At 40.9% G+C, this 24926-nt stretch overlaps 1 protein-coding gene across 3 annotated transcripts; it reads right to left on the bottom strand.

The window, feature by feature from the left end:
- Positions 1 to 524: 524 nt before the first annotated feature.
- Positions 525 to 23331, bottom strand: LOC116263994 (subtilisin-like protease SBT2.3). 3 transcript variants are annotated; one of them, XM_031643865.2, is made up of 11 exons: positions 22815 to 23328; positions 22505 to 22654; positions 21692 to 21845; positions 20484 to 20881; positions 20151 to 20246; positions 19998 to 20070; positions 10939 to 11221; positions 10234 to 10562; positions 2525 to 2795; positions 2163 to 2444; positions 525 to 1102 (listed from the first exon to the last, which is right to left on the bottom strand). In XM_031643865.2, exons 2-11 carry the CDS (start codon positions 22624 to 22626, stop codon positions 681 to 683), a joined length of 2430 nt encoding a protein of 809 aa, XP_031499725.1. In that variant the 5' UTR covers positions 22627 to 22654; positions 22815 to 23328; the 3' UTR covers positions 525 to 680. The 3 variants fall into 3 exon arrangements, with proteins under 3 accessions (XP_031499725.1, XP_031499724.1, XP_031499723.1); XM_031643864.2 differs by having other exon boundaries at positions 2163 to 2420; positions 22505 to 23331; XM_031643863.2 differs by having other exon boundaries at positions 22505 to 23328.
- Between the last annotated feature and the right edge of the window lie 1595 nt (positions 23332 to 24926).

The raw sequence follows: 24926 nt of genomic DNA, 5'->3' as shown, positions 1-24926 counted from the left end.
ACCCGATCCAGTGTGCTAGTGTTCTGACCCTACTTAACCTGTGTAAATCCTAACTTTGAAATTCTTAGAGAGAGTGTGTTTGGCTGCTAGTGGGCACCAGTCTTCTCTCACCCGTGTTTTTTTTCCTCTTGAGAGTTTTTCCACGTTACATCGTATTTTTCTTTTCGTTTCGTTTCTACAGGAATCATCTCCATTATACATGTAGCGTCTGAAGATGTTGTGATAAAGCTTTGCCTATTGCAAAGTTTTCTAGATGTTGTGATAAACTGAGCATGATTAACATCTATGCTCCAATTTAAGAGAAAGTGTTGAATAATATTTGTGTTGAGTGGTGTTTTTGAATATTTAAAAGTTTTAGAAACAGTTCTTTACAAATAAGCCAGTTGTGGACTTCTTTTGTAATATGTTGTTTTACCCTAATTCTCATTCAACATGAGAATAGGGCAGCTTAGTGAATACCAAAACGTGTTCTCTCTCTCTCTCTCTCTCTCGTCCTCTTCCCTTCTCCCCCTTGGCTGTTGAAGTGAGAGTGTTAAAATTATTATGGATTAGCTCGTAGTATTAACAACTATATCAGTATCTAGACTTTACAGAGGCAGGCTTGACAGTTTCGGAAAGGAAAAGAAACTGACCTGAATCAGAAAAAACAACAAAATAGAAAAAGAGATTTCAGTACATATTTATGAATCAGTGCCGTTAAAAACAGTCTTAGATATCACAGAAATAGGAACATTTAACACATGCCCACGATTTCCGTAAATTCCTATCCTACCAAAGCTTGCAGAAGTGCTATTCATGGTGGCATTCATAAACACAGTAAGATTCTGCGTCTGTCTGTTGGCTATGAAAAACTGGTTGGGAACTATTGCAACTGACACTCCATAAGGAGCACTCCAACTGACTCTATAAGACTCATCGCCTGCGATATTCTTCACCACCCTGTGAACAGCTAAGGATTGTTTCAGTTTTGATACCGTAATGGAAGGTAAATTGAGATCTGTTGCAAGCATGGTGTTGGCTCCACAAGCTTGGCTTGTGTAATTCAGTACGGTTGAGCTGGAGCCGTTGATACCACATAGAAAAGAGAAGAAATCATCATAGCCTGGAGCCAGCAAACAATAGCAAATTTTATTTAGTTTCTGTCATCCATCTGTAACATAGGTTCACAAATCATAATTTTTCCTAACATAGCCACTATTACCTTACTAAAGATTACTTGTAATCTAACGCCCTCTACCAAAAACTAAATTCCCAAAGCATTTCTTCCTAGCCCAGAAGACTCAGGGAAAGATAACATCTTGCTGTGGTACTATATATTAGAAAGTGAAAGCAGTAGATATCACAAAGTAACACACAGGCTCAATTCACCTGGTTTCACATTTGAAGAAATAACAAATATATTCCAATTGCTAAGAGAAACAACCACGAATTCAAACAACCACAAATTCCAGTATTTCAAGGACCTTTAGAAGCAAAGAACCAGGGAATTCAATTGAATTAACCCATGAAAAATCACTTTATGGCTTCTTATGAGAAAATCCAGCTCATTAACAAAACACAGCGGCTGGAAGAAAGCATTGCCTAATTCTGAAAGCTAAGGTGAAGATCATAGACAGACCATGAAAGGCCACAGGTTGTCAGTCAAATGTGGCCCTATACACATTGCACCGACTTCATATTTTGCCAATGTTTAATATAGCTCCAAAGCCATCTTAGAGCTCTGTTCAGCTAAGCTGAGGCAAGCAACACACAACTCTTCCATGCAAAGGCAATGTCAAGTTTGACAGATGAATGGAAACTGAACTAAGACCGTGATCAATCAATTCCAAACCAAAGGGAACATTACACCAAGAACAATTTTGCACTCACATGTACACATACACAAACACAGTTCCTCGAAGGTCATAAAACTATGCAAATACATGCTTAAAACTTTCTTGATAGGTATATGAATGACTTGTTTCAAGCTTGACACGAAATGCATCTATGACTAGCTAGTGACTGCAATTAACACCAGTTTCTTCTCCCTTTATACGTAGGTGATATAAAAACTTTAAGCAATGGCTGTGTTTCCATATCGACTTAACATGAATTCATGTCTACAACCACCAAAAAGAAACGTAGCGACAGTTTCACATTGACAAAGATAAACGGAAACTTACTAGCATCAAGAATAAGGCCAGGATCCAAAGCAGCTGTCACATTCACAAAGCCACTGCCCATATCAAAAGGTGTTGCTGGAGACGGGCTTAAATCTGGATTATTATAAGTACGTTGTGCCATTATTGGACCTCCTTGGTTGTTATAAAGAGATGCAGTAGTAGAGAGTGCAGAGCCAATCGCTGGAGGACTAAAATTAGGGAACTTCTGCTTGATCATAGCTGCAATCCCTGTAACATGAGGTGTCGCCATGCTTGTGCCTGATAACATTGCAAATATTTCACCTGATGAAGCAACACGTTTGAATGACGTCAACACAAACTCCAATTTTCAAATGTGAAGGCTAAGAAAAGCATCCAAGTACCTCCAAATTCTACTGAGTCAGTTGCACCAGAAGTCCATGCACCCCAGATGAAGTTTCCAGGAGCAACCAAGTTGGGTTTCATAAAATCTGCATCATCAAGGAGTGCAGTTTCTGGATCTGGCCCTCGTGCAGAGTAATACAATATTTTAGGTGCTGAATTGTTATATTCTGGCTGCAAGCCACCAGAAATTCTTGCGCTACCTCCAAACTGGATAATAATGTTTGATGATGTATTTCTCACCAATGAATCATTATAATATTGGAGTAAAATCTGTACACAACGTCACAAAGAGATATTACAGCCGGAGATGTGAAGTTTCTGCAAAATTGTGAAAGTACAGAAGCCTCTATAACTTAGGCCATTTCTGATTTCCATAAGATAAATCTAACATTCTGACATTCCCTTTCATAAAGATTTTAATCACAGGAGCTTCAGGAAGAAATTATTATACCCAGAAAAAGAAACAAACCTTCAGCTGAAGCAATGCACATCAAGCAGTAGCCAAGAGTTTCGCAGTCAAGCATTAAAGTTCAAAAAAACAATAGGCTACATTCACGAAGGCGACATTAGTTACATACACCTTTTCTTATGGCAGAATACACAAAAAGGCATTCATTTATAACAATTTGATTCATGGAGTTCGAGGAAAAGACACAGAAAATAGAGATGTTTCATTCTTCTATGATACCAAAGGACAAATAATGATATAAAGACAGGAATGAACACGTCACAAAAATGCCACCTCAACTACTTTGGCCTTTATAAAACTCCATCATTCAACACTCCTGGCCTCATATCCTAAATATGAACACATTCAAGAGCATATATTGTGCTCCCGGGAACCTATTTTGCATCACAATACACAAGGTATCCATGAATAACAATTACATGCAAGGGGAGAGTGATGGAGCCATTTCATTATTTTCAAATGATCAAGAATAATTCATGATTTGGGGGATACCACAGAACACACATCAGAAATATGTCAAACCAACTATTTTGGCCTTAATGCGCATTACAGAACATAATTTTTTATCAAATCTTTATTCTTAAATCAATATTTTTGTTATAATATTAGTTAATGGGTTAGGTAGTTTTATGAAATTTTTAAGAAGTTACATGTCTTATTTGTTATCTTTTATATTTCTTGAGGACCCATATGTAATTATTGTTTTGGTCACCCCTCCCTAATCTCTTTTAATTAGAGATTAGGGTTAATAGTAAAATAGTTTCTCTCTCTCTTTCTCGACCTCGTCTCTTCTCCCTTGGTCTCACACAACATGGTACCAGAGCTGGTCCTTCCTGGATCTGCCTAACGCCAGCTACATCTCCTCCTTTCATCTCTCATCTTTTATCTCCTCCCTCCTCCTCTTCATCTCTGTTCTCTTGCTCAGATCCGTTTGTGTGTAGCAGTTTGCCCTAAGGGCCTATGACATGTGGTATATCAGGGATCTAATCACTACTGAACATGTCAAGGTAGTGATTAGATGCCCTAGATCTGGTAGTTGCAGAGCCTGAAGATTGTCGGTGATGTGAAGATCATCTTCAGAGTTGGGTGTGATGGTGACACTAGTCTATGAATGTCGCTGGAGTCAAGGCAGTCTGCTGTAGTTTTTTTTTTTTTTCTTTTTCTTGATTTGATGGTTCGTGGATCCTAGGAGACAATTATCTGCTGATGCAGCATTGTCAGCTGCATTAAAACCCAGTCTTCGTTGGAGGTGACAGCACAAGTGGTCGTGGATTAGAAGATTCAAGAGTAAGGATTTCTTTGTGGATTAGTTGTAGTGTGGCTGTCAGCAAGCAGACAACAGTCTGCTGTGAAGGTATTTATATTTTTTTGGAAGCGTGCTGCTCATCTTATGGTCTGTGTGTATATATATGCCTATGTCACATAGGTGCGGGGTGCCGGTGATGGTGCCGGAGCAGCACATTCCAAAAAAATTAAGTGATGCAGTGCGGCGAGGGTAATTTATTATTATTACTATAATAGATATATTATATCTCTCTCTCACACACACACAACAAAATTGTCTATAAACAAAAAAAAAAGTTACAAATTTACAGTATCCACATTTGAGGCTAAGTAAAATGCTAAAATCTAAATCAGTAAATGGCAAATTGAGTAAATGTTTACAATACACTTCAAACATTCGGTGCTGGCAGTCATTGTATCAAAACAAATCAAATTATGGACACTATAAAAAACAGCAAAACCCAGCAGAAATTAGTCATGAAAACATGCTAAGCAAGTAAGCATTAGACAACAGTATAACCATCACTGCAGCAAAACAAAAAACTGATCTAGGTGAAAAACATTAACATTTTAACAGTTAAACTCAAGCATGTATAGTGTATACCATGAAAACAACAATCAAACAATTCCACATTTTAGAAAATAATCATTAAAACCTGAACATCACAAAAAAGAATTGAAAAACAGTAAAACACACTGCAAGTATGAGCAAATGCCAAACGGAGTTGGGTGCATTTTAGATTGAATGTAAGTGTTGGGTGCATGAAAATATAAACGTAATTTATTTTAAAAATTTTAAATTGAATAAAATAATGGTCTTTTAGAATATAGACAGTCTGGCCATCCTTTTTAAAGAACAGGTATTCTAAGGGCAGTTAATTTTTAATATTTTCGATTGAATAAAATAAAGTTTTTTTTTTTTTTTAATGTAAGCAGTCTGGTCGTTCCCTTGCTACCTTTCTTTTTAAAGAGAAAAGTTGGAAGCTCGAAAACGAAAGAAAGAAACAGGAAATAGAATAGAGTTTTTTTTTTTAAATATCCATAGTCTAGTCATCCTTATAAAGGACAGCAGACTGGTTGTCCTTTAAAAAGGACGACTGCTGCACCATTAACTATCTGCTTTTCTTAAAAAGAGAGGCGCAAAGCTGAAAGCATTGTCACATAAAATGTGTATTAATTGAAAAAAGCACATATAATACCTGAGAAATAAGTCGGCCGCATAAAACAGCAATTAGATGTGTCTTTTTCAAAAAAACACCAAAAAATAAAAAAACGTGTATTATACACATTTTTTCATATTTTTTTATTAATTTTTATTTTTCATAATTTTCAGGATTTATTAATCGTTTTAAATTTTTTAAAAATTTGCCTAGATATTCCCAAGATATACAACTTTGCCAGATTATACCTGAGCAATTCCTCGCTGTATAATACACGTAGACGATGTATATGACAATGGCTGAAAGTTTGAAAAAGAACGAATGAGAGGGGGGAAAATACGAGGGACCTGAAAAAGGGTGAGGAAAAAGGAGAAAAAAGGGTAAGAAAAAATAGAAAAAAAGGAAAAAAATCTGGTGCGGCTTGGGAACGTGTCAGAGCCACACCCGCGTCTTGTCGACAAGGGCGCTAGGTGCACTTTAAAGCACCCATGTGACTTAGATATATACATACATGTTTGTGAGAGTTCTTTCTACGAAGATCTATTGGATTTGTTCATGATTTCTCTAAATTTATCAGATTAAGTAAGGTGATTCAGCAGAAGTTTAGTCTGTCGTGAAGAGTTTTCCCATCCATTATTCTACAATCTGTCATGTGTTGACAGTCAACACCATATTTTTTACTTCTATCGTATGGTGATAGTCGATGGTTCATTTATGATCAGCTTTATTCTACTAAATATATTCTCTTTTGGCTGAATTCTTGTGGACAGATTTACGATGGCTGAAAATTCCAAACTTGATTCTTCTCATGAGTTGAAAATTGGGGGCAATCCATTCTCTTATGGTTCTACAGGTAATTTGGACGGCCTTAACTATGAAATCTGGTCGAGGTCATTCATGATGTTGGTCACAAGACATCGAAAAAAAAATTTACTTGAGGAAGATGAACCAGTAATCAAGACTGGAAAGCATGCTTCTTGGTAAGAGGATAACAACATGGTTACGCCTTGGATAATGAATAGTGTGGACTCTTCTATTGCTCCTCCCATTGCATATTGCACCACTACTAAGAAGATGTGGGGCTTTTTATGTCAGACTTATTCACTTGATAAGAATATGAGTAGGGTATTCCAAGTAGAGGAAGAATTATACAAACTACAACAGGGTGATATGAGTTTGCCCCAATATTTTGGGGCTGTCAAGGCCACTTTTGAGCGACTCAAATCCCTTTGGCCCCCATGTAAGTCGTGCTATAAGACTAATTATGAGAAAAGTATGGTTTCCAAGTTTTCGGCAGGTCTCTCTCCAGAATATTCAGTGGCTAAGGCACAGATGCTCACTGGGAGTGATAACCTTGGTTTGGCAGAGGCATACAATAGGTTAAGTGGAAACAAGCGATGTAAGAAGAGATGGTGGATCTACCACCTAATTTGATGTTGTCAGGTCCAAGTGGATATTCACTATCAAGTATCATTTAGACGGGACTGTGGAGCGGTATAAGGCACGGCTAGTTGCAAAAGGGTTTACTCAAACATATGGAGTTGATTTCTTTGAAACTTTTTCCCCTGTGGCCAGGCTTGGGACCATCAAGCTTATCATCTCTATTGCCATGCAGCGCGACTGGCCTATGTATCAACTCGATGTGAAAATGCATTTCTTTGTGGAGATCTGTTTGAGACAGTGTATATGCAGCAACTACCTAACTTTGAAAGTTTGGGAGGGCATTCGAAGGTGTGCTGCCTTAAAAAGGCTATATATGGCCTCAAACAGAGTCCTCGTGCCTCGTGCTTGGTTTCATAAACTGTCTGAGGTTCTGTCATCGTGTGGATTTCAGAGGTCTCCTTCAGGTATGGTTATTCTAGTTGTGTATGTAGATGACATTATTCTTATAGGAGATAATGATTAGGATATTTCTGCTACAAAAATGTTTTTTCAACAATACTTTGTAACCTATGTAACACGGGGGGGCGTACCCGTCCGGTACCGGTATGACACCGGTACCAGTACGGGCCTGGGTACGGCCCGGTACACGTTGACCGTACCGGGTACGGTCAACGTACCGGGGACCGTATCCGTCCAAAATTGGACACGGTCAACATTAACCGGGACCAATTTTGTCCATTTTTTTAAACGTTTAACTGATTTTAACGTTAAAAATTATTATGACGTTAGAAAAAAAAGGTAAAACGAAACCGAAACCTTCGACCCTCAACTCTTTACCTCTCGTCTCTCTCCGGCAACGAAGTAGCAGCAACGACTGCGGCTTCGGCAGTGGCGACGACAGCGGTGAAGACAGGAGGTGACTGAAGTTTTTTACATTTTTTGTTTTCATTTTAATCGGCCCCTGCCTTCGCCGCCGGCAACGACCGGCGATGGGTTTTCTGTGTTGTTCGCCTGAAAGTGAAAAGCCATCACCCCTCCCTCTGGCTCGCCCTTTCTCTACGGTTTCAAATCTCTCTCTCTCTCTCTCTGTTTCAAATCTGTGAATACAAACCAAGATGTTGAATCGTAAGCCTCGACATCCCTAAATCTTTGATGACCGACCACCAATCCGAGAGGGTTTCAAATCCCTTTCAAATATAATAGATGCCTCCTTTTCATTCTTCAATCTTCACTGTCTTAGAATATGCGGCCTTTTCATTCTTCACTGTCGTAGAATATTGTTGAATGTGGATTGCATTTGCCGGCAGGGTATTGTTGAATGTGGATTCTGGATTGCATTTGCCTGCAGGGCATCGAATGAGTGCTGCACTCATGCCGTTGTACTGCATGAGTGCTGCATGTAGATATTAAAACAGTACATATGTATTGTATTTGTATATGATTTTGCACTACATGATCCCTGTTTCTATTGGTTATCTTATCTGTTGCAGCTGCAGCTCATTTGGACCTTGATTTATGTGTTTTGGACCATGATTTATGTTTGTGTGTTATTCTGTTTGCATTTTTTTGATATATATGTGTGAAATGTGAATATGTTATTATGTTTGACAGTTTTTGATATATATATATATATATGTCTGTGTGTGTACAGCCGTACCCCCGTACCCAAGTTTTTTGAAAATGGTCTGTACCCGTACCCGTACCGGTACCGGTACCTGTACCCGCACCCGTACCCGTACCCATGTGACATAGTTTGCAACAAAAGATCTTGGTCAATTGAGATACTTCCTAGGTATTGAGGTTGCCAGAAGTAATAAATGAATAATTCTATGTCAAAGGAAGTATGTGCTAAACTTATTACAGGAGACCAGAATGCTTGGAGCAAAAGCTACCAATCTGCCTATGAATCCTCGTCTACATCTACATGAAAATCAATCTGAAGTTGTCTACTCATGATCATATAGATCCCTCAATGGGAAACTGCTGTATGTAACTATCACTCGTCCAGACATAAGTTTTGTAGTGGGACGTTTGAGCCAATTTATAGAGAAACCAAGGAAGATACATTGGGAAGCAGTCATGATGGTTCTTAGGTATTTAAAGTCGTCTCTAGGGAAAGGGTTGTGGTTTAAGAAGGGTTCAACTTATGAAGTTGAAGCCTTCACCGATGCTGACTATGCCGGATCAGTAGAAGATAGAAAGTCTAACTACAGGGTTCTATATCTTTGTGGGAAGCAATCTTATATCTTGGAGAAGCAAAAAGCAGAATGTGGTGGCTAGGTCTAGTGCTGAATCTGAATATAGGGCTACAACCCAAACTACTGCAGAAATGACTTGGGTTCGGTCTATGCTTACAAATATGAGAATTTCTGTCACACTTCCAATGAAGATGTATTGTGATAACAAGGCTGTCACATACGTAGCTAACAATCTTATGTTTCACGAGAGGACAAAGCATATTGAAGTTGATTGTCACTTCATTAGGGATTTAATGCAGGAAGGAATTATATCTACAGTGCATGTTTCATCAAAGAACTAGGCAACAAACTTACTCACTAAAGCACTACCTATTGGTGAGTTTACGAGAGGTTGTGATAAGTTGAGCATGATTGACATCTATGCTCCAGCTTGAGGGGGAGTATTACAATATTAGTTAATGGGTTAGGTAGTTTCATGGAATTTTTAAGAAGTTACGTATGTCTTATTTGTTATCTTTTATATTTCTTGAGGACCCATATGTAATTTTTGTTTTCGCTGCCCCTCCCTAGTCTCTTTTAATCAGAGATTAGGGTTAACAGTAAAATAGTTTTTCTCTCTCTCTCTTTCTTGACCTCGTCTCTTCTCCCTTGGTGTCAAGCAACAATTTTCAAGCACATGTATTGATTACGCTCATGTTTTGCAGATCATAAATATGCCCTGAATGCTGCTCTTCATAAAGTAGGAAGAGAAAACATGTTTTTTGGCATTACACAATCCTAAAAGATCAATATCTTTTAGAACATATCTGGAAAGTGCTTTTGTCTCTGTGTGTGAGAGAGAAAGAGAGATGTCCAGCCCTGATTACTGCTCTTGATAAAGTAGCATAATTGGACATGCTTTCTGCATTACATCATCGTAAACAAGTCAATATTTTCAAAATCATATCTTGATACAGCAGAGCATTTTTTTTGACATTAGACAATCCTAAAATATCAATGTTTGCAAGAGCATATATTGATAGTGCTTATGCATGTGTTCTATAAGTGTGTGTGTGTGTGTGAGAGAGAGAGAGAGAGAGAGAGATGTCAAGCCCTGACTATTGCTCTTGATAAAGTAGCACCATGGACATGCTTTGGCATTATATAATCCTAAAGAATCAACATATTCAAGAGCATATCTTGACAGTGCTTGAGAGAGACAGAGACAGAGAGACCTTTGAATTATCTGCAGAAGAAATGATCAAGCCTGGCAACTTCATAGGCATTGGGTTTAACTGGAATCCGGTAACAAAAGGGTCTACCAAGAAAACTACCCCTGCAGCACTGAGATTCTCTGCCGTATCCAGAGCTTGCTTTATGGATGATAAACCTAGCACAAAGCGCACAGTGTACATGCATATCAAGATGTTTCCTTGCACCAACTCCTGAATCAGTTGACTTGGATCTTGGCATTCACCCAAATAAAGATCTGTTGAATCTACAGTTTTGTTCAACGCATGAACTGCTGAGACCAGAGTGCACAACGCATCCTTATCTGTTCCAGCTGAGGATGAGATACAAAAGTTAGACTTTTTGGTAGATTTCCACAATCAATTCAGTGCCAGAAATCAGCCGAAACCGAGAAGAAAATGTGTGTCACAGCTTGAAATAATATGAGCACTATGCAATAAATAATTCAAGAGTGTCACCACTTGAAATCAGCTGAAAATCAGAAGAAAATGTGCACCACCACTCGCAATCATAAAAGCACCATTGCAGAAGCAATAATTAATTCCAGAGTCATGACAATACAGGTAAACCGTTTCACCACAACTTACATTCACATTGGTCGATTAACTTGCATGAAGAAATCACCTAAAGGGGAAGCATTCAATAAAACACAAACATCATGACACTAAATGTTGACAATTCCAACTTACGTGCAAGTCCAATTCCTGGGATCGTCACATTATTGCCAAGTACAATTGAATTAGAATAAGTTCTATCATGAGCTGCAGCACCTACTGTAAAGATCCATGGACTGAAGGAAGAAATACTCTTGTACGAAGGCCCAGTATTACCGGCTGCCTGGACAACAAAGATACCAGCCTTTACAGCAGAGAGAAGTGCCATGTCTATAGGATTGAAAAAAGTTGCGATTCCAGGAGGACGCCTGTTTGGAGTGATTGATAAGCTTATTATATCCACTCCATCTTGAGCGGCCTACAAGAAGAAATATGTTACCCTTCTGGATATCAAAATAGCATTACATAACATTTGTATATGATCTGTAAAAAGCCAAAAACAGTGCATCAGCCTCTCTCGGCATCTACATCATACAAAAGTGTGGTTGGGAGCCTTCAGTAGGCAACCAAAAGAGGACCAGATATTTCTTTTGTTGCAACTGTGTCTCTCAGTTTATGCAGAATGGGTTTGGACCTAACTTGGATCCTGCCAAAAGAATTCTTATAAAGAAAATGGATGGTGCACTGTGCCTTTGCAATCAAGTCATCACCACTTCAATCTCTGTTTGATGCATCTGCATTACACCTTGAAGATAAGTCATCACCATCTCGATCTCTGTTTGCTTATTCTGACACAGAATGGGTCAGATGTCCAAACTCCAAACAGTAGACAACAAACTGGAGGATACACAATTTTTCAAACCTAAGCAAGCATTGTATGGCATCTCGCTTAAATATAAAATCTGAATATGGAGCCCTTGCCAACATTAGAGCTGATTGACTTGGTCACAATATCTTCTTCAAGAAACTAAAGACTAAGGTGGACTCTGCACTAGCTTTGTGGTGTGACAGCATTGAAGCAGCTCATCCTACGATCCAAAAATACTAGTAAAACATATAGAGGTTGACACCCACTTTATGAGGGAAAAGCTTGATATGTCAAATATGTATCCACCAACGACTGGCTTGCAGACATGCTCACAAAACTTCTCAGAACTACACATCACAAACTTCTTGTTTACAAATTCAATTTGACATTGCATTTGAGAGGGACTGTTAGAGATAAGGTGAAGATGAAAGTAATACAATGCCTACGGTTGAGGATGATCACAAGGCAGAACCAACTCAAAGAGGTAAGGATATACCAGGGAGAATTCATGACGAAATGAGGATTCCTAAGAAATACTGTTATTACAGAGAAACATACAGCTGTACAATGTGAGGAAAATTACAACAGTGAAAATAATAAAAGCATTTGTGATTCCTTGTGAGCTCCTTTATAAATAGAAGTGGATCCCTGCAACTTGTGTCATCACAAGTGTGCACTAAAATCGTGGATGTATGTTCAATCTGAATGAACCACATCATATCTGTCGTCATGTGGTTATGTTCTTTCATGTAGTTGAGTATTCGTTTAAAATTATAGATTGTGGTTTACTTTAGAAAATATTTTGACCAAGCATGTTTAATATCCTCTAACCATGGTGTTATTAGGGGACCTGATACCACATAACACTTTATTTCTGTTTTCCTTTTCTTATATGTTAGTCCGTTGGGGTTTTCATATCAGGATAAGGGTTAGTGAATCGGGTGGTTCAGTAGGTATGTAATAAACCCGATTACTGGGTCCAAATGGATATATACTGGAATGACGAGGGATTAAACTCTTAAGTAAATGAATTACCTATTTGAAGCTGGGGTTTGTGTCTTGTTGGCAGACGCTAACAGGGTATCAGAGCTTGGAAGGCGACGGCAGCCATGGGAGAGAGTGACGGAGCGAGAGGCCATGGCGACGGTGGAGGCTTACCACACCCGAGTGAGGAGGCATTGGGAGTGGCGGATGGGACAGTGCAGCCGCTTGAGCAAAGGATGGAAGGGGTAGACACCAAGCTCAATGCAATCTTCACGGAGCATCGGACCTTGGCAACGCACTTGTGTGAAGCACTCCAACAAGGTAGCCTGCGAACTCCTAGCTCTGAACAGATACAGTCGGAGGATTGCGGGAGACAGGAAGCAGAAGAGCCATCAGAGCCTGACGGGACAGCATGGAAACTGACGAAGATGGACTTCCCAAAGTTCTTCGGTGAGGATCCTTTGAGATGGGTTTTCAAATCCAAGCAATTCTTGACTGTCAAGGGATCGTAGGAGAGCAGCGGGTGAATCATGCTGCCGTTCACTTTGAAGGCCTGCAATCAGGTGGTATAGATGGCTGCTAACTAACGAGGGAAAACCAAACTGGAAAACCCCCGTGGATGCCCTAATCACCCGATCCATCATCATTCTTGGATTACAATGTAGAACTCTCGAAGATCAGGCAAACAGGATCTGTATTGGAGTATCAGGAGAGATTTGAGAACACCAACAACATGGTGAAGGGCTGGCCAGTTGAGCCGCTGATTGGGGAATTTGCGGGAAGCCTGAGGGAGGAGCTTTGTATTGAAGTTCAAGCCCTGAGGCCTACGAGCTTGACAAAATGTTTTGAGATGGCGTGCACAGCTAAGGAGAAACACAGACGTCTTCACACAGTTGGGAGGGGTTGGTAGGAGAATAGAAATTTCATGAGAAATCTGACGAAGCTTGAGAATTCAAACTCTTCCATCACCAGCGTGCAGAACCCAGTGTCCAAGCCTTTTGTTCATCGCTAAACTCCCAAACAGATCAAAACAAGCGACGCAGAGGCATATGCTTCCATTGTGACAACCCTTGGTCTCTTGGCCATACTTGTAAACGACTGCACATGTACTTGGTGGAGGAGGACGAAACCCCCGACGATTATCAGGCCTGAAGAGGAGGAGGTTGGTGCCATTGACGGGGCGTTGGAAAGGCTGCCAGAAATCTCATTGCATGCAACCAGCAGGTGATGAAGTTCCGCAACTCATGCGACTAGAGGGGCGACTTAGGGGGCAACCAGTGCACGTGCTGGTCGACACTTGCTCAAAGCATAATTTCATCTCAGAGAAGTCTGCAAAGGCGCTGGGATGCATCATCGGGGCTGAACCTGCATTTGATGATGTAGTCGGCAATGGCAGCATGCTCAAATGCAGGGGCAGGTGCAGCCATGAGATGCTGGAAATTCAGAATCAGTGCTTTCCTGTAGAATTATATACACTGGCCTTGGCAGGGGCCGATTTGGTGCTCGGGATTCAATGGTTGTGAGGGTTGAAAGAGGTCACTTGGAACTTTGTTGACATGAAAATGCATTTCAGGACAGAAGATCAGGGGCGTTTTATCTTGAAGGCAGTGGCTAAACGACCCACTGTAGAAGAGTCCACGACTCCACGCTTAAAATGCTTAAGGGTTTGACAGCTTCTTTCTTCTTGCTATTGACCAGTGAGCCTCTAGTCGAAGTTAGGGAAAATGGATTGTGAAGGACAGAGATAGATAAATCGAGGCTAAATGCACTTCTGCAGGAATTTAGTGAGGTATTCACAACACCAAGTGGGTTACCCCAAAAAGGACCTACGACCACAGAATTGTTCTTTGTCCAAGGACAACAGCCATCAAACAAAGACCATATAGGTACCAGAAGAGTATAGCGGCAAGTCTTGGAGGGCATGGTTCAAGAAATGCTAAGGACGGGTGTGATCCAACCTAGCCACAGTCCCTTCGCATCCCCTGCCCTACTGGCGAAGAAAAAAGACGGCAGTTGGCAATTTTGCATAGATTATGGCACGCTCAATGCGATAACCGTCAAAGACTGCTACCCCATTCCAGTCATTGATGATCTGTTGGATGAGCTGCAAGGGGGCATGTATTTTTCAAAGCAGGGTCTGCACTTGGGTTACCACCAAATACGTGTTGCTGCAGAGGATGTCCCAAAAACAGTATTTGTAACTCATGATGGGCACTACGAGTTTACAGTCATGCCATTTGGGCTCACGAATGCCCCAACCACATTCCAATTGGTAATGAATAACATCTCTTGACCTTGTGCAAATTTCTTTTAGTATTCTTTGACGAGATATTGATTTACAGCAGGGATGAATCAGCACATCCAGCACCTGTGTTTGATACTAATGGTCTTGAAGCATCACCAGCTGAAGGCAAAGATGACTAAGTGCATATCTGGCACCTTGCAGGTTTCTACTTGGGCCATATAATTAGAAAAGGGCGGGTTCAGAAGGAAATGGACAAGGTTGCTGTTGTAGGTGAGTGGAGACAACCCATAACCATGAAAGAGTTGAGGGGATTCCTTGGGCTAGCGGGATACTACCACAAATTAGTGCCTGATTATGGGGTAATAGCAGCGCCCTTGAACATTGTTACGAGAAAAGGGCAATTTAGGTGGTATGAGAAAGCTAATAAGGCTTTCACGGCACTCAAGGAAGCAGTCACTAATGCCCTCATGCTGCAATCGCCCGATTTTAAACTCACCTTTGTAGTGGAATCAGATACATCAAACGTTTGAGTGGGAGCCGTGCTAAGTCAAAATCAGCATCCAGTGACTTTCTACAGCAAAGCCATGGATGTATCCTTCAGCGCCAAATCAGCGTATGGAAGAGAACTTCTAGCTATTGTTCTAGCAGTTAGCAAATGAAGACACTGGCTGGCTGGACGCAGGTTTGTGGTATTAACCAATCACAGCAGCTTGAAATCGTGCCTACAACAGCACACACTCTCACCTACACTTCAACGATGGATTTTCAAACTGATGGAGTTTGATTTTCAAGTGCAGTTTCGTAGGGGAAAAGAAAACAGGGCAGCTGATGGGCTTGCACACATGGCAGATGAGCAACAACATTCAGGCCTGCTCAGTTTGTCAAGCGCTCAGACCAATCTATGGGATCAGATCAGAGAATCCCACCACAATACCTCATCAGTCCAGTGAATTAAGAGTCAGTTGCAGGCCAGTCCACATCAGTGTTATGGATACTTTTGGAAAGATCCATATCTATACCATAATGGTAGGATATTCATACCACCAGGAACTAATTTACTTACCATGTAGATGGACCATTTCCATAACGCATGTGCGTCAGGGCATGAAGAAGCTGAAGGAACCTACTGTCGGACGCGTCCAAATTTTTTCTGGCTGGGAATGAAGAGGGCCATTCAAGAATATGTCAAGAGGTGCGACGTTTGCCAGTACGAGAATATGAAGCCTGCAGGGCTACTGCAGCCCTTATCTATTCCCAAGCAGATTTGGGAAGACCTTTCAATGGACTCCATCGAAGGACTTCCCCCTTCACGAGGAAACACAATAATTTTTGTTGTTGTAGACCGTTTCTAAATATGCCCACTTCGTTTCCTTAGCTCATCCTTACACCACCAAATCAGTAGCAAAATGTAACACTCGTTCTTTTATTTCAAGTTTGGATTGGAGCTAGTCCGGACCCGGACCCGAAGTCCAGGCGTGAAGGGGAGCCCGACGCTGGCTCTCTCTTCCTCTCCGTCTCTTCTCCCTTACCGCAGAACCTCCCTCTTCTTCGTTCTCTCATCTCTCACCGTTCTTGCGACAGAGAAGCAGGCAGCGACGACAGAGGTGGAGGGCGACGCTCGGGTAAGCCCTCTCGAATCCTCTTTGTTTTCATCTTTCTTCTTTCCTCTTCTTTCTCCTTCTCCCTACTTCGCTGCATTGTCGACCCTCTGCCCACACCCTTTTCCCTCTCGCACGGCCTCCCCCTTTCCCAGCCTTCACTCTCTCGTGCTATCTCCCTCTTCCGCCTCTCTCACGCCTTCTCACCCTCCCTGTCTGTCTCTCCTCTCTATTTGAACCCTCTCTGCCCACGTCTCTCTCTCTTGCCACGCTTCCCCTCTCCTGCTCATGCGGTCTCTCTCTCCCTCACCCGAACATTGGGTTTCTCCTCTCTCACTGTCTCCCTCACGTGTGCAGCCTCACTCCCATCCTCTCGTGCCCTCTTTCTCCCATTTGACTTTAGCCTCCTCCCTCGCAGCTACGGGAGGTCTTGCTCAAACGGCAGACCGTTCTTTTGACCTCTTTTTCACTAAATCTCACCCTATTTACGATTATGTGATCGGATTTCAGCTTGGGGGACTGGTCTTCCCTCTCATAACAGCGACTTGTAGGCCTTGGTGGTGGCGGCATTGAAGGATTTTAGCCGCTTGGAGACCACTTGGACTCGTGAGGTGGCTGCCGGAAGCATCGCAGCAGTTTGAGCTCTTGTATTGGGGTGAGCAAGACCTAATCGAGCTTAGATTGTTGAGTAATATTTATTAGAGCATGTATAATTATTGTTTAAGCATGCTCGACTCATGATTTGATGTTTTGGATAGCTTTTTAGCGATGTTGTTATTTAGGGGGAAGTTTATGACCATTGGTGAGAAGAACAAGAATCCATGCGTATATCTCTCTCTTTAGCATGAGTTGTTGCTTTTTGAAGCTTTTGAAAAACATGGTAGAGTTAGTGATGTTGTGGAGAAGCGTAGGACCGTCTTTGGGAACGCTTGGAGCACCTTGGTCGACGTGGGTGGTATTTGTTGGTAGGAAGGGGATGTGCATATTGGGAAGACGCCAAAGGAAAGTTAATGAGAAATGTGTTAAGGATGGATTGATCGAAGCATTGTGTTTTGTTGTTTGGTATCACGCAACGGAGGTTGGGAAGTGGCCTATTGGAGAGATTGTAGGACGACACTACCCGTCGACACCCTCTTGAGGCGATGACACGTGCCTCAATAATTTTGTTTTGTATTTGTTTGAATTGTCGAGGTATGTAGTAGGAATCTTACCTTTTGTTTATGTCTGCAGGTTCACCGGGCACGTCCCGTCGACCTTGAGTTCAAAGCTCGAGGAATTTTGAAGAGTTTTGTGAGCGCGCCACAAGTATGGCGGCATTCCAGGCAAATCCCTGCCTGGGGCAAATGTGTGATTGTGTGCTCCTAGGATCACGGGATCCTAAGATTGTGATGTGAATTGATTGATTGTTTCGTGAATGAGTATATGTATGCTTGGATATATAACATGAACTGTTTTGAAAGGCTATTAGTAGTTTGTTTTGAAAATGACGCATTTGCATGTGCATGCTAGAATTGATAACTGTTTAGGACAGATGAGGCGGGATATCGAGTCGAGTGTCTCCTCGATCCCAATTGTGCATTAGATAGCATCATAGAATGATAACTGCATAGGACAGCTACGAGCCAATCGCAGATCGAAACTACTCTCTGTGGTTTGGCTAAGTTTTCAAAGATGTGATTGATGAGATAATTGACATGAATGTGTATTTTGTTGCATATACATTGTCGTGGGCAATAATTCAAATGAATTGATTGGAGGGTAATTGTACCCCTAGCGTATGACGGCTAGTTATGACTGTTAGTGTTATGAGTAGACCTCGTGTGGAGGCATTTGGAGGTGTGGGTGCACTCGTGAAGTGTACCAACCTCATGAGCTAGCCAGTCAATCTGTGACATTCTTCTAATGATAATAATGAATGATTAAGAGATGAGAGGCTAGGGATGTGGCTGTGTGTTTGGGAGACGTCCCGTTCTCGCCACTGGTCTCGCCTGTCGGAGCGCAGGCGGTGCAAGGCCCCAGGGTACTGTTGTGTGTTGTGCTTGGAGCGTTGGGCTCCCGCCTTCCCAACCTGGGTGTCCTAGGGAAGGCTGAGTATCTCTCCTTGGACTTCACACATCCATGGATGAGTGCTCTATCGCTGCAGCGGATGAAATGGATCCATACTGTTATGGGCCACCACGGGGGTTGTCTCTCGGCTGTAGGCCACCCATGGTGTGCACGTGCCTGTGTTGCACCCACAGGAACTGTTAATTCACTAAAGTTAATGAAAATGTAATGTATATGATTGTATGTGACTGATGTGCATGTGATTGATATGAAAGCATGTGATTGAAATTGTGTACTGTGGCCATTGAGTGGCTTGTACGTGTCGTGCTCTGACACGACATGATGATGAATGATTTTGATAATTGTTTTCTGATTTGAGCCCTATCTAAGAGGGTTTGGTATTTTCCTGGCTTGTTGCCATACTGCGAAGGCTAAGCCTTCAGTTGTTTCTTTTTCAGGTTTTGGCAGATTCGGGGCAGCAGGTTGAGCAGATGGCTTCACTCACGTCCTACTGGGGAGGTTTTGGGATGTGTCTTTTGTAGTGCCGACGCGTCTTATTTTGGTTTTATTGATGTCTTGTTTTTGTTAGGCATCAATTATATAGTTTGGCGCATTTTTGTTATACATAGATGTGATTTTGTATGAATTGAAATGATTATATAAATGAAAGTTCGCCCCATTGTTTAGAATTGCATGGCTCTTTCACTTTTGAATTGTAGAGTAGTCGCACCTCGATGCTTTATGTTTAGAAAAAAAATGTTTGGGTGTCAAAAGGTCGGGGTGTGGCACAAAAACATTCCAAGTACACATTGGGAAGCTAGATGGCATGTTGTGCTTCATCACTAGTGATCGTAATCCATTATATCTTTAGCGCATTTTGGAAAGCATATTTGCAGCTCCAGGGGACCAAATTGCAACTAAGCATTGCCTATCATCCGCAAACAGATGGGCAAATGGAGGCAGTGACTAGATGTTTAGAAACTAACTTGTGTTGATCTGCAGACAGAAACCTAAGTTGGGCTGATTACTTATCCTAGGCAGAACTGTCATACAACACTCACTGGGACACTTCCATAGGCATGACACTATTTGAGGCGGTTTGTGGAAGGCTTCCTCCCAGTTTTCCACGTTTCAAAACTGAAGCCCTGCCCCAAAGTATGCAACTGAAAAGCACAGGCTGCACCAGTTCTAGATGAAGGCTAGGAACATGCAAGACAAAGGCAGACAGAGGGGCAATCAAAGAGTGGTTGATTGAATGGACCAACCATGACAACCTCCCAGCCACATGGAAGCCTACTGCAGATACCACATAACACTTTATTTCTGTTTTCCTTTTTTTATATGTTTTAGTCTGTTGGGATTTCCATATCAGGATAGGAATCAGTGTTCCATGGAGATAGTATTTAACGGAGCCTAGATTCAAAAAGATTCAAGTGAATATCCACTTTCCTTTGATTCAAAGGATCAACCAAATGCAAAATAACAGACAGGACCGGTAAATACAGTCATGTACCTGATCTATGGCAGCAACTATATCTGCAGCAAATCCTCCAAACCTCTTGTAAAGGGCCTTGTACACAGCAATGCTGCAACAGAAGGATATTCAGCCATAGAGTTTACAAAAATAACTAGTTAATTACCGTCACAAAGGTATGTCATCACTAACTGAGCATGAGGTGCCATGCCACTTGCATTGCCAAAATGGTGGTCTGCGACAATGACAGGAATGTTGTGGTTCCCAGCAGCAATGGAGGCTGTATGCCTGTACATTATGGCAAAACAGTTAAACTTCCAGTAATGGAAGAAGATACAGTAACATAAAAAGTTTTATTGTCTTTCATGTTAAAAATTTAAAATAAAAAAGCAACATTCATAATCCTATAAATAGTGGTAAGCAGTCATTCCATCTTTGAGCAGTAAAAATCATGTTCCTACCTTACATAAGTAAAAAAAAAACGTCATAAAATAAAATTTTTAAAGAAAGAAGCAAGAGACTCACGTTCCATGGCCATCTCCATCAAAAGGGGAAGCATAATCTTCAGTGGCATTGAAAAGTCCCCTAGCAATAGCGGAAGCAGCAAAATGACAGGCTCCAATAAGCTTGCGATTGCAAGAGCCAGATGGAAAATCCTTGGTGATTTCACAAGCACCAGAAAAATGTGGCGGGACTGGATAAGGCTCAGTGGAAATGCCATCAGAAAAACTGGGGTGTGTGGGATCAATCCCTGTATCAATAAATCCAATTACTATGCCCTCTCCAGCAACATCAGGTCCACCTTCTATTACCCAAGCTCCACCTGGTAGACCCAAAAACTCAGGAGTATGTGTGGTGGCAAGTCTTACAGAGAAATCTGGCACCACATTTGTAACTTCTTTTCTATTTTCAAGCTTCTTGGCCTGCAAACAAACAAAAGCAGTCCATTGGAAAGTAGTGAGACAGTTGAGACTGCACTTGGTTATCACTGATCTGGGACACTGGTCCTCCAAGCTTATACTCATGGATAGGGAACTTTGATCTAATGCCTGAAACGAACCCTTGTTTTAACAACCATTTGCCAAAAGGCAGTGCATCCTTACAAAGAGTAAAAAAAAGCCAAACCATTTTCCAGATAGACATAAAAAGCCTTATGAAACTCAAGGGCTACTAATTATGAAAGAGCAAACAAACCACCAAACAATTAAAATATATACAAGCCCGCCAGGAACGTCTGTTTTCTGCAATCAACACCATAACCTATTAGTCTGTAGAAGGATCAGCAGTTGGGGAAGGAAGGGAGGCATGGACCTCGAGCTACCAAACACAACAACAACTGGCAAGCCAAAAAAATGTGAAATTGCTTTACAAATCCGTGAAATAAAAAGTTAAATTAGGAAATCACAGGGAGCATCTAAGCTATTTAGACGGTCAAACTATGGATAAGGACTACCAATGGAAAGATATCAACAATGTTAACGACCTGAACTGTCACAAAGAGACAAAAATGCTAGTCTGAATTATGCAGAATCTGTTTCAATTGTTAAGAAAAGAAACTAGCTATATATGTAACTAGACCATGTAGCCTATCTTTTAGTGCCAAACTAAACGAACACTCCCCCCCATCAAGAAATATGAGATTAAATGCATAACCATAGCCTGTAACAATAAAATGAAAGGTATAAAAAAAAAAGGAACAGAAACATATGTAAAACCCTTTCATTATAGAATACCTGCTGGGGGGATAGAAAGACCGCAAATCCATTGATCAAGTAGTGGTAACTGTAGAGTTTCTGGTAGATCTCCCCTTTAAATGTCCGCTTCAGAAGTGAGTCTTGGAAGCGGATCAGATAACAAGTGTTATGAGGATCAGATCTTGAACAGTTGCTGGTAAAACAAATAAGAAGAATATCAAATGAGTCGACTAGAACCTGAAATACAATTTGCCTCGCAACCGCCAGTGTACAAAATCACAGCAACGTAGTGCTCTATATAGAAGGAATTAAACCAAAGTGAAATATACTGTAGACCAAAAGAAAGCAGGTCAGTATTCTAAATAAATTATATCTCAAAGAAACAAGATAAAACAATATAAAGATCTCCAAAACAGACATAGAGACAACAACTTGGTTTTCCGCGATCAAACGAATGATTTATCTACCGTAACACAAACAAATACCCCAAGAAACAAAGAAAAGATGATCCAGAAATTAAGAACTTGTCACGCGTATCAAATCCAGGAAGTAGCATTTGTAATTGCCTTAACAGATCAATCGAAACAACCAAACCAGACATGCAGAGGAGAGAGATAGAGAGAGAAGGTATGTCTGCCTGTGTGTCCTAACAAAATCTGGATACATGCCACTTGGAAGCCATCAAACGGAAACAACAAAAATGTGGTGATAATAAAAAAAATTCTATGTGGCACTACATCAATCATCTTATTTACGCAATAGAGAACCTCAAGATGAAAAGAAATAGCAAAGACCAAAAAGTTGGTTGCATGAATCGCCTGGAACAACACAAGAAGGCTACAAGCAACTAACCGTTGGTTCTGTCGCGTCGTTAGCTTGCCTCTTCGTACATAGCTAAGATCATTATCACTCTTTCTCAAACCAAGCAGATAGTTAAGAGTTGGTGGCTGCTTCAGCGTCACAATATACACCATGGCCGTCTCATTCTGAGACAGGACTACCCTACCAAGCACCAGAAAGAAAACAAAAAATAAATGAAACGAAAAGCAAGAACACTTGTTTCTGTTTATGTTCTCCATCAACGAACTCCTGGAAGAACCTGAAGAGAAGGACCCCTCAAACTCTCAACCACACTCTTCAATGGACCATAGGATTACCAGACCTTTTGCCTCTCAACCTTGTGAAAGGAAAAAAAGGCAATGATTGAATAGGCCTCTGGAGAGAACAGGGAGCACAGAGACAGTTGAAAGAAAGGTTGATGCTTTCAGTGTCACGCAAAGTTGGGAATTTGGAATATTTGCAAGTTTGGGCATAAGAACTTGAGAGCAGACAAAGCTACTGTATTTATATATCCACCTTTATCCACAGTCTTGGCCACTACACACAGCCTGCTATGCTCATTGTTGAATGGTCAGTTTCCTTTTAAACAAAAAGCGTATCGGTGGGAAGCTGCCTTTGCAGGGCGAGGCTCTCGCTTTTTACCACGACAAAATTTTTGTAGGGAGAAGAATTGTTACCCTTATGAGTTTTAAAAAAAGCTATTTAAAAATTTTTAAAACTAAAGTGAGTGATTTTGAAACATTTTCTTTCTTTGTGGTTCGATTTTGTTGAAAAAACGGAGGGTTTTATGATCGCACGAGCTCTGCGTCCCTTCTTTCTTTCAGGAAAACGAGAGAGGGTTTGAGAGCGGGGAGAGAAAGAAGAGAGGCAGGAGGAGAACAGGAGCCTCGCCCTGCAATTGTGTACATTCATATAATGCTTAATGTCCAGACTGCATGTGAACATACTCATGATAAATTATATTTTGTAAGATTTATGATTAATGACCTTCACGGAATCGCCATATAAAATATGATGTCATCTAAAATTTCATGATTTTTTTTTTTTGCATATTTTTTGATATTTCAGATCCATGCATTTATCGTGTAGATTTTTCAAATAATGCCTAGAAAGAACATTATTCTCAAGGGGGTTGGCACAACAGGTTAAACAGTGGCTGACAGGAAACCAATTTTTTATTTTGAATTTTCAGGGTGCCAATTCTGAATAAGGGGCCTATGGTGAGTGGGGTGCACTAAAAGTAGCTCTATACCCTAAGGAAATGAAGGATTGAGTGGAGGCTTCAGCTTTTGGTGGGTAACTTGAAACCTTGATCATGAAAAATACTTAGGCACCATGTAAGGGTTGTGTTTGTTCACCTACGCAAAAAATGACGAGAAGGTAGTGGGCACTCCATGTGCCATTGCTTTTCCAGTCGTGCCTGAACCTTTGCCAACCGAATGGGACAGGTAATATAATTCCTCTCCATTTGCATAATTCCACTTAATTGGACGTATTTTTCATATTTAATGAAAGAGAACAATGACGAAGAAGTGGGCACAGGGGAGGAGGCTGGGGTCTTGGCCCCCTCTAAGATTTTTAAAAATTCAAAAAATTATATATAAACTTTTAAATTTTTAAAAATCCTATTTCGGCTTCGTTAAAATTTTGAGATTATAGTTCGGGTTTTGTAACAAATAATTCCTTGGCTCCGCCTCGTGGGCGGTCTTCATTAAACATTACAATGAAATTACATGGGCATACACAAATTGATTGAGCATTATTGAGTTTAATCATCAATAGGGTGGGCAAGTGGGAATGGAGGCATAATTATTTCGAGAGGCCAATAAAGTAGTATATAGTGGAACGCGTGCATCCCATTGACATGTACATCCAAAGCCAACAGGCTGTTCTTGGCGGGCCATGCTCTCCGAAGGTAGAGAGGTGCAAATAATGAAGGGCGGCCGACTACCATAAAAGGACAATATTCAACTTGAAGATTCTGAGGTGATCCAAGAGCGCGGCAGATTTAATGCTCCAAGTCAGTGAACTCTCGGTGGTAGACCATCGTCCCTTACATGCCACATACCTCCAATACCATCAATGTCCAATCGAAAATTGTCAATGGGGACAGAAGAGAGTGTACATAGAGATGTCAATGCGCTTTGCAGATATTTACATATTCAGGTTCAAACGTGAATAAAGAAAAGTCGTACTTAAATCTGGATCTGAAATCCAATTTCATCCGATCCAAATCTAATATTTAAATTGACATCCAAATTTTAAAATGAATTGGTACTGAGAACCAGAACTAGGTTCATATCTGAAGAAGATTCTAGAAAATGGACATGGATATGATGTGAAGATCCGCATCATGATCTTATCAAGATCTGAAATTTGAAATAATGGAGCAGAATATATGAAAGATAGATCACAAATCTAAGACTTGGATGTG

This window comes from Nymphaea colorata, chromosome 11 (assembly GCF_008831285.2).
Source record: "Nymphaea colorata isolate Beijing-Zhang1983 chromosome 11, ASM883128v2, whole genome shotgun sequence".
NCBI lineage: Eukaryota > Viridiplantae > Streptophyta > Magnoliopsida > Nymphaeales > Nymphaeaceae > Nymphaea > Nymphaea colorata.
This window is presented reverse-complemented; position numbering and strand designations above follow the sequence as displayed.